The 9,457-nt window shown below is 38.9% G+C and overlaps 1 protein-coding gene across 1 annotated transcript in view; it reads right to left on the bottom strand.

Annotated features, from left to right (window-relative positions):
- The window catches only part of LOC133660853 (von Willebrand factor D and EGF domain-containing protein-like), a 46,891-nt gene that overhangs the window by 17,554 nt on the left and 19,880 nt on the right, over positions 1-9,457 (bottom strand). The window contains exons 22-25 of the mRNA XM_062064385.1: positions 6,425-6,520; positions 6,251-6,346; positions 6,076-6,171; positions 1,848-1,943 (exon numbers count right to left, since the gene is read on the bottom strand). Coding sequence (XP_061920369.1) covers positions 1,848-1,943; positions 6,076-6,171; positions 6,251-6,346; positions 6,425-6,520 — 384 coding nt within the window. The remainder of the gene's footprint in view (positions 1-1,847; positions 1,944-6,075; positions 6,172-6,250; positions 6,347-6,424; positions 6,521-9,457) is intronic.

Below are 9,457 nucleotides of genomic sequence, written 5' to 3'. Positions count from 1 at the left end.
TTACTGTATTTTTCGGATTATAAATCGCAGTTTTTTTCATAGATTGGCCGGGGGTGCGACATATACTCAGGAGCGACTTATGTGTGAAATGATTAACACATTACCGTAAAATATCAAATAATATTATTTAGAAGTGAAACCGAGAGAAGATTTCATGGGATTTAGCGATTAGGAGTGACAGATTGTTTGGTAAACATATAGCATGTTCTATATCAGGGGTCACCAACGCGGTGCCCGCGGGCCACCAGGTAGCCCGTAAGGACCAGATGAGTAGCCCGCTGGCCTGTTCTAAAAATATCTCAAATAGCAGCACTTACCAGTGAGCTGCATCTATTTTTTAAATTTTATTTATTTACTAGCAAGCTGGTCTCGCTTGCCCGACATTTTTAATTCTAAGAGAGACAAAACTCAAATAGAATTTGAAAATCCAAAAAAATATTTTAAAGACTTGGTCTTCACTTGTTTAAATAAATTCATTAATTTTTTTACTTTGCTTCTTATAACTTTCAGAAAGACAATTTTAGAGAAAAAATACAACCTTAAAATGATTTTAGGATTTTTAAACACATGTATCTTTTTACCTTTTAAATTCCTTCCTCTTCTTTCCTGACAATTTAAATCAATGTTCAAGTAAATTTTTTTTTTTTATTGTAAAGAATAATAAATACATTTTAATTTAATTCTTCATTTTAGTTTCTAATTTCTTGATGAAGAATATTTGTGAAATATTTCTTCAAACTTGTTATGATTAAAATTCAAAAAAAATATTCCGGCAAATCTAGAAAGTCTGTAGAATCAAATTTAAATCTTATTTCAAAGTCTTTTGAATTTCTTTTAAAATTGTTGTCATGGGAAATCTAGAAGAAATAATGATTTGTCAAATTGTTATATATTCTAACAAAGTGTAGATTGGATTTTAACCTATTTAAAACATGTCATCAAAATTCTAAAATTAATCTTAATCAGGAAAAATTACTAATGATGTTCCATAAATTATTTTTTAAATTGTTTCAAAAAGATTCTAATTAGCTAGTTTTTTTCTTTTGTTTTCGGTTGAATTTTGAATTTTAAAGAGTCGAAATTGAAGATAAACTATGTTTCAAAATTTAATTGTCATTTTTTTCGTGTTTTCTCCTCTTTTAAACCGTTCAATTAAGTGTAAATATCATTAATTATTAATAATAACATAGAGTTAAAGGTAAATTGAGCAAATTGGCTATTTCTGGCAATTTATTTAAGTGTGTATCAAACTGGTAGCCCTTCGCATTAATCAGTACCCAAAAAGTAGCTCTTGGTTTCAAAAAGGTTGGTGACCCCTGGTATATATGTTATAGTTATTTGAATGACTCTTACCATAATATGTTACGTTAACATACCAGTTGGTTATTTATGCCTCATATAACGTACACTTATTCAGCCTGTTGTTCACTATTCTTTAGACATTTTAAATTGCCTTTCAAATGTCTATTCTTGGTGTTGGCTTTTATTAAATAAATTTCCCCCAAAAATGCGACTTATACTCCAGTGCAACTTATATGCGTTTTTTTACTTCTTTATTATGCATTTTCAGCTGGTGCGACTTATACTCCGGAGCGACTTATACTCCGAAAAATGCGGTATTCACTGTTACAAGCAGCCCTCTGATGGCAGCCATACATAACAGCCATGTGGCCCTCAATGAATACCAGTTTGTCGTCCCTGGGCTAGTTTGTCGCTCTCTCTCACATTACCGCGGGTGCAATACAGACATGTAAACAAAACCTACGTCCAGCAAAAATTGGCTACCCGGCACCCACAATGCATGGCAAAGTCACGTGAGCCTTTTTGAGGCCCCTATACACACTCACCGTTTTCACAGGAGGGGCCACTCCAGCCCGGCTGACACTGGCATTCATCCGGTGACACACACCTGCCACCGTTGTGACAGTGGTGGCTGCACACCACTGCAATACACAGAACAAACACACGCGTTTAACATTGGGCAATAGATACATTAGCTTTCTCATCATTCAAAAAAAAGCATTGTAAAAACTGCGTAATATGTCACAGCATATCATAGCAATCCCCAGACAGTATGATAAAAGCATAGGGCAGTGTTTTTCAACCTTTTCTGAGCCAAGGCACATTTTTTTCATTGAAAAAAATTCTGAGGCACACCGACAGCAGAAAACATAAAAAAAATGAAACTGTTCCTGTTAGTTTTGGACTCCCCTAGTTCCTGTTTTGTGCACTTCTGGGTTTGTTTTGGTTACCATGGGTACTAATTGGTTTCACCTGCCTCTGCTTAGTGTTCGGCACGTTCCTGTGATATAAGTAAGTTACCTTAGCTTCTATGATCCCTGTGATATAAGTAAGTTACCTTAGCTTCTATGATTCCTGTGATATAAGTAAGTTACCTTAGCTTCTATGATTCCTGTGATATAAGCAAGTTACCTTAGCTTCTATGATCCCTGTGATATAAGTAAGCTACCTTAGCTTCTATGATTCCTGTGATATAAGTAAGTTACCTTAGCTTCTATGATTCCTGTGATATAAGTAAGTTACCTTAGCTTCTATGATTCCTGTGATATAAGTAAGTTACCTTAGCCTCTATGATTCCTGTGATATAAGTAAGTTACCTTAGCTTCTATGATCCCTGTGATATAAGTAAGTTACCTTAACTTCTATGATTCCTGTGATATAAGTAAGTTACCTTAGCTTCTATGATCCCTGTGATATAAGTAAGTTACCCTAGCTTCTATGATTCCTGTGATATAAGTAAGTTACCTTAGCTTCTATGATTCCTGTGATATAAGTAAGTTACCTTAGCTTCTATGATTCCTGTGATATAAGTAAGTTACCTTAGCCTCTATGATTCCTGTGATATAAGTAAGTTACCTTAGCTTCTATGATCCCTGTGATATAAGTAAGTTACCTTAGCTTCTATGATTCCTGTGATATAAGTAAGTTACCTTAGCTTCTATGATTCCTGTGATATAAGAAAGTTACCTTAGCTTCTATGATTCCTGTGCTAAGCGGTTACCTTAGCTTCTATGATTCCTGTGATATAAGTAAGTTACCTTAGCTTCTATGATTCCTGTGATATAAGTAAGTTACCTTAGCTTCTATGATCCCTGTGATATAAGTAAGTTACCTTAGCTTCTATGATCCCTGTGATATAAGTAAGTTACCTTAGCTTCTATGATTCCTGTGATATAAGTAAGTTACCTTAGCTTCTATGATTCCTGTGATATAAGTAAGTTACCTTAGCTTCTATGGTTCCTGTGATATAAGTAAGTTACCTTAGCTTCTATGATTCCTGTGATATAAGTAAGTTACCTTAGCTTCTATGATTCCTGTGATATAAGTAAGTTACCTTAGCTTCTATGATTCCTGTGATATAAGTAAGTTACCTTAGCTTCTATGATTCCTGTGATATAAGTAAGTTACCTTAGCTTCTATGATTCCTGTGATATAAGTAAGTTACCTTAGCTTCTATGATTCCTGTGATATAAGTAATTTACCTTAGCTTCTATGATTCCTGTGATATAAGTAAGTTACCTTAGCTTCTATGATTCCTGTGATATAAGTAAGTTACCTTAGCTTCCATGATTCCTGTGATATAAGTAATTTACCTTAGCTTCTATGATTCCTGTGATATAAGTAAGTTACCTTAGCTTCTATGATTCCTGTGATATAAGTAAGTTACCTTAGCTTCTATGATTCCTGTGATATAAGTAAGTTACCTTAGCTTCTATGATTCCTGTGATATAAGTAAGTTACCTTAGCTTCTATGATTCCTGTGATATAAGTAAGTTACCTTAGCTTCTATGATTCCTGTGATATAAGTAAGTTACCTTAGCTTCTATGATTCCTGTGATATAAGTAAGTTACCTTAGCTTCTATGATCCCTGTGATATAAGTAAGTTACCTTAGCTCCTATGATCCCTGTGATATAAGTAAGTTACCTTAGCTTCTATGATTCCTGTGATATAAGTAAGTTACCTTAGCTTCTATGATTCCTGTGATATAAGTAAGTTACCTTAGCTTCTATGATTCCTGTGATATAAGTAAGTTACCTTAGCTTCTATGATTCCTGTGATATAAGTAAGTTACCTTAGCATCTATGATTCCTGTGATATAAGTAAGTTACCTTAGCTTCTATGATCCCTGTGATATAAGTAAGTTACCTTAGCTTCTATGATTCCTGTGATATAAGTAAGTTACCTTAGCTTCTATGATTCCTGCGATATAAGTAAGTTACCTTAGCTTCTATGATTCCTGTGATATAATTAAGTTACCTTAGCTTCCCGTGCGATCGGCACGCACCCCTTTTGTTTTGTTTTTGTCTGTTTGTATCTACGGGTATGATTTACGATTAAATCATGTTCCTACCTGCAAGTCGTGTCCGGAGTTGTCCGTTTGCATCCTGGGAGAACAAACCACGCAGCTTGTTGCGTAAACCCAGCCGTGAAAGTAGCCGATATTGACAGTAAAAAGTCGTTCTCGCAATTGTTGGATATGAATTCAAACCATAACAAAGCAAGCATCAATGTAGCTCTTGTCTCAAAGTAGGTGTACTGTCACGACATGTCACATCACGCCGTGACTCATTTTGAGTTTTTTGGTGTTTTCCTGTGTTTTAGTTCTTGTCTTGGACTCCTATTTTGGTGGCTTTTCCTCCTTTGTTGGTATTTTCCTGTAGCAGTTTCATGTTTTCCTTGAGCGCTGTTAGAATAATTGTTTCTAAAATTATCACAAAAACGTTGTGTTACATTGAGGGTCTGGTGAGAAGACAAAAGCTGTCTTTGAAACCTACCAAGAGTAAGGCTCGTAAAACTCCACTGTGTAGGGGGGGAAAGCAAGATGAAGGTGTTTCTGTTTTCTCTCATGTATGGTAATCAACAGAAAGATATTGTTCTAACCCAAGGACTTCAAAGCGGAGAGATGGCAGGATCTGCCCAATTTCCAGACGAACTCTTTTTGAACTATTTTACGAACTCTTTTTGAACTATTTTATGGACCTCTTTTTGAACTATTTTACAAACTCTTTTTGAACTGACCTTTCCTGTGAATTGTTTACGACCTCTTCTGTGAACTTTTTGCGACCTTTGTCATTTGGAAACAGCGGTGGCCATGTGGTCGGGGGGGGGGGGGGGGGGGGGGGGCAAAATAAAAGAAGCAGAACGTGCTGAGATACTGTGCAAGGGTACAGTGTACAGACGACTCCCCTCAATATTGACTCCAAATTGAATTCCGTCTCTGTTTAATTCTTTGCCTCTTGTCTTGTTTATTAGATGTCATCAGTGTTTGAACCTGACAAGCGCTATTCCCCGCACCTGCGTTGTTTTCGCAATCAAGACTATTTAAGTTGTGTGGACGCTATCCTTCTTTGTGGGGACATTGTTGATTGTCATGTCATGTACGGATGTACTTTGTGGACGCCGTCTGCTCCATACGCTGTAAGTCTTTGCTGTCGTCCAGCATTCTGTTTTTGTTTACTTTGCAGCCAGTTCAGTTTTAGTTTCGTCTTGCATAGCCTTCCCTAAGCTTCAATGCCTTTTCTAAGCGGGACTGGCCTTTTGTTTATTTTTGGTTTAAGTGTTAGATACCTTTTTTGCCTCCCGCATATTGTGATCACGACAAACCATGTTCCCGACGTCTACAAAGCCATTAGCTACCTGCTGCCACCTACTGATATGGAAGAGTATTACACGGTTACTCTGCCGGGCTCTAGACAGCACCGACACTCGTCAACGGCACATTAATTGCGGATTATAATTACTGGTTTGCAAAAAATATCTTTAACCCAATTAGGTGAAATTACATAATCTCCCACGGCACACCAGACTGTATCTCACGGCGCACTAGTGGTTGCAAAACACTGGCATAGGGGATCAATGCAAGCGAGAGTAGGTGCCAGACAGTTTTCATGTGACGGCAAACCACTTCAGGCCACTTTCTGCCTTTCTTTGCATAAATCCAATAATAAGTACAACTACTAAGTCCTAGTATGGCCAATCTGTCGGTTGATGCAACTATTCAGCATGATGAAAAATGGCAAACAAATTCAAATCAGAAAATGGTATTCCTCACTGGTCTCACAGTGCGGTCCGACAAAACCGTAAGGACACGAGCATGTCTGATGTTCCACACAGGTGCCTCCGTTTTCACATGGCAACCTGCACAGAGCTGTACACGTTGGCGTGTATTACTTTCAACAGGCGGGAAAACGTACATATTCTGTATACCAGATGGAATGAAGTTGTACCTTCTTGGCAAATCTCGCCGTGAAACGCGACAGGACACTGACAGACCCCCGGAGCAACACACGCTCCCCCGTTCACACACATCGGCTCACAAATTGCTAAAAAAAAAAAACCCCATCTAATTAGAAACAGGCATATTTCATTTTTATGTACACTATTCATCATTTGAAACGTACCTGTTTGACAGTGCGAACCCGTGTAACCTGCCTTGCAGCGACACTTGTTGGGTGCCACGCACGCCATGTTCCGTCCGCACGCTTGCCTGCAAACGGCTTGAGAAAGAGGAGAACGTTTGAAAAGAAAACATCCAACCAACTAAATGATGGTTTACCGTATTTTCTGGATCATTGGGCGCACTGCCGATGAGCGGGTCTATTCAGGTGTATTTTCATACAAAAGGCGCACCGGATTATAGGGCGCATTAAAGGCCTACTGAAATGAATTTGTTTTATTTAAACGGGGATAGCAGATCCATTCTATGTGTCATACTTGATCATTTCGCGATATTGCCATATTTTTGCTGGAAGGATTTAGTAGAGAACAACGACGATAAAGTTCGCAACTTTTGGTCTCTGATAAAAAAAAGCCTTGCCTGTACCGGAAGTAGCGTGACATAGTCAGTTGTTTGCCTCCTCATATTTTCCTATTGTTTTCAACGCAGCTAGAGCGATTCGGACCGAGAAAGCGACGACTAACCCATTAATTTGAGCTAGGATGAAAGATTCGTGGATGAGGAATGTTAAAGTGACGGACTAGAATGCAGTGCAAGACATATCTTTTTTCGCTCTGACCGTAACTTAGGTACAAGCTGGCTCATTGGATTCCACACCCTCTCCTTTTTCTATTGTGGATCACGGATTTGTATTTTAAACCACCTTGGATACTATATCCTCTTGAAAATGAGAGTCAAGAACGCGAAATGGACATTCACAGTGACTTTTATCTCCACGACAATACATCGGCGAAGCTCTTTAGCTACTGAGCTAACGTGATAGCATCTGGCTCAAATGCAGATATAAACAAAATAAATAAATCCGTGACTGGAAGGATAGACAGAAGATCAACAATACTATTAAACCATGGACATGTTAATACACGGTTAATAATTCTCAGCTTGGCAAAGCTTAACAATTCTGTTGTTAACGACACTGAAGCTAACTTAGCAACTTAGCAACCGGACCTCACAGAGCTATGATAAAAACATTAGCGCTCCACCTACGCCAGCCAGCCCTCATCTGCTCATCAACACCCGTGCTCACCTGCGTTCCAGCGATCGACGGCGCGACGAAGGACTTCACCCGATCACAGATGCGGTTGGCGGCTAGCGTCGGCTAGCGTCGGCTAGCGCGTCTGCTATCCAAGTAAGTCCTCCTTGTTGTGTTGCTACAGCCAGCCGCTAATACACCGATCGCACCTACAACTTTCTTCTTTGCAGTCTCCATTGTTCATTAAACAAATTGCAAAAGATTCACCAACACAGATGTCCAGAATACTGTGGAATTATGAAATGAAAACAGAGCTATTTTGTATTGGCTTCAATGGGCTACCGATACTCCTGTTTCACTGGCTACGTCACGCGCATACATCATCATCCAAAGGCGTTTTCAACCGGAAGTTTAGCGGGAAATTTAAAATTGCACTTTATAAGTTAACCCGGCCGTATTGGCATGTGTTGCATTGTTAAGATTTCATCATTGATATATAAACTATCAGACTGCGTGGTCGCTAGTAGTGGCTTTCAGTAGGCCTTTAAAGGGGTCATATTATTATTTATTTTTTCCAAATGTAAAAGACTTCCTTGTGGTCTACATAACATGTAATGGTGGTTCTTTGGTCAAAATGTTGCATAGATGATGTTTTACAGATCATCTTCAAGTCGCTTTCTGACAGTCGTTTTGTGGGTAAAATCCCATTGAGATTAAAGATCTCTTCTCCAAGGGAGACCTGGCCAAGAGGGCAGCAGCAGGGTTACATTAAAAACAGTAAACAACACATAAAACATCAAATTTTCAACATTAAAACTTGCTCACATAACACGTGTGCATACAGACAAGGTAGACTGCAATCCTTTCACAGAAGCTTTAAACTCATTTAATGTAACAAGGGTTTGAAGTTGAAGATTCGATTGTAGGTTATTCCAAGCCTTTGCTGCTGAAAACCTAAATGCTTTCTTGCCCAGTTCAGTTCTTACTTTGGGGACGACAAATTGCAGAACATTCGTTGAACGAAGATTGTGACTTCTTTGTTTCTTTGGATGACACGTTCTGATGCCATTGGAGTGCCGATTTGATGCACTCTTGCACGTTCTCATACATCAATTACCGTATTTGCTGGACCATAGGGCGCACCGGATTAAAAGGTGCACTGCCGATGAGCGGGTCTAGTCAGGTCTATTTTCATACAAAAGGCGTACCGGATTATAGGGCGCATTAAAGGGGGTCATATTATTATTATTTTCTAAATGTAGAAGACTTCCTTGTGGACGGTCAAAATGTTGTATAGATGATGTTTTACAGATCATTTTACAGTCGCTTCAGGATGCGCCGTTTTTGTGGGCGGTCTTATTTACGTGGCTCACCTTCGACAGTGTCTTCTCCCCCGTCATCTTTGTTGTAGCGGTGTAGCGTGCAAGGACGGGAGTGGAAGAAGTGTCAAAAGATGGCGCTAACTGTTTTTGACATTCAGACTTTACTTCAATCGATAACGGAGCAGCATCTCCTCATCCGTGGCTCACTAGTGCAACAATAACGTCGGAAACGTGTCCCGTGAAAAAACGTCCGACCGGAACTCTCTAATAACTAAAGTTCCTTGGGTGAATAATGTAAACTCACTACACCGGTATGTTTTAGCGCTTCCATTGCAAGATATAGAACTTTACACTACTTTATATTAGAAATGGCAACAGCGGAGGGTGAATGTCCCATAACAAGAAGATAGAGAAAAAGAAGAAGCTTATCGACTACGGCATCGACGCGGACTACAGTGGCGGATGTGCGCACATTTTCAGGACTTATGCAGATCCCAAAAAGACATCAGCAGGTACCAGAAGGTAAGAAAAGTTTTGCATAATATTGTGAAACAAAACGCCAGATAATATGTCTGCTATTGAGTGCCATTTTGCGGTCCTTTAACACACACCATAGTAATACTTGTATCTCTGACTACGGTAGCCGTAATGGGCCGACAATCCATCAAGCGGTGCGGCTTCA

The sequence above is a fragment of the Entelurus aequoreus genome, linkage group LG01, assembly GCF_033978785.1.
Source record: "Entelurus aequoreus isolate RoL-2023_Sb linkage group LG01, RoL_Eaeq_v1.1, whole genome shotgun sequence".
Taxonomy (NCBI): Eukaryota; Metazoa; Chordata; class Actinopteri; order Syngnathiformes; family Syngnathidae; genus Entelurus; species Entelurus aequoreus.
The sequence above is the reverse complement of the archived record's forward strand: the minus strand, read 5'-3'. Positions and strand labels throughout refer to the sequence as shown.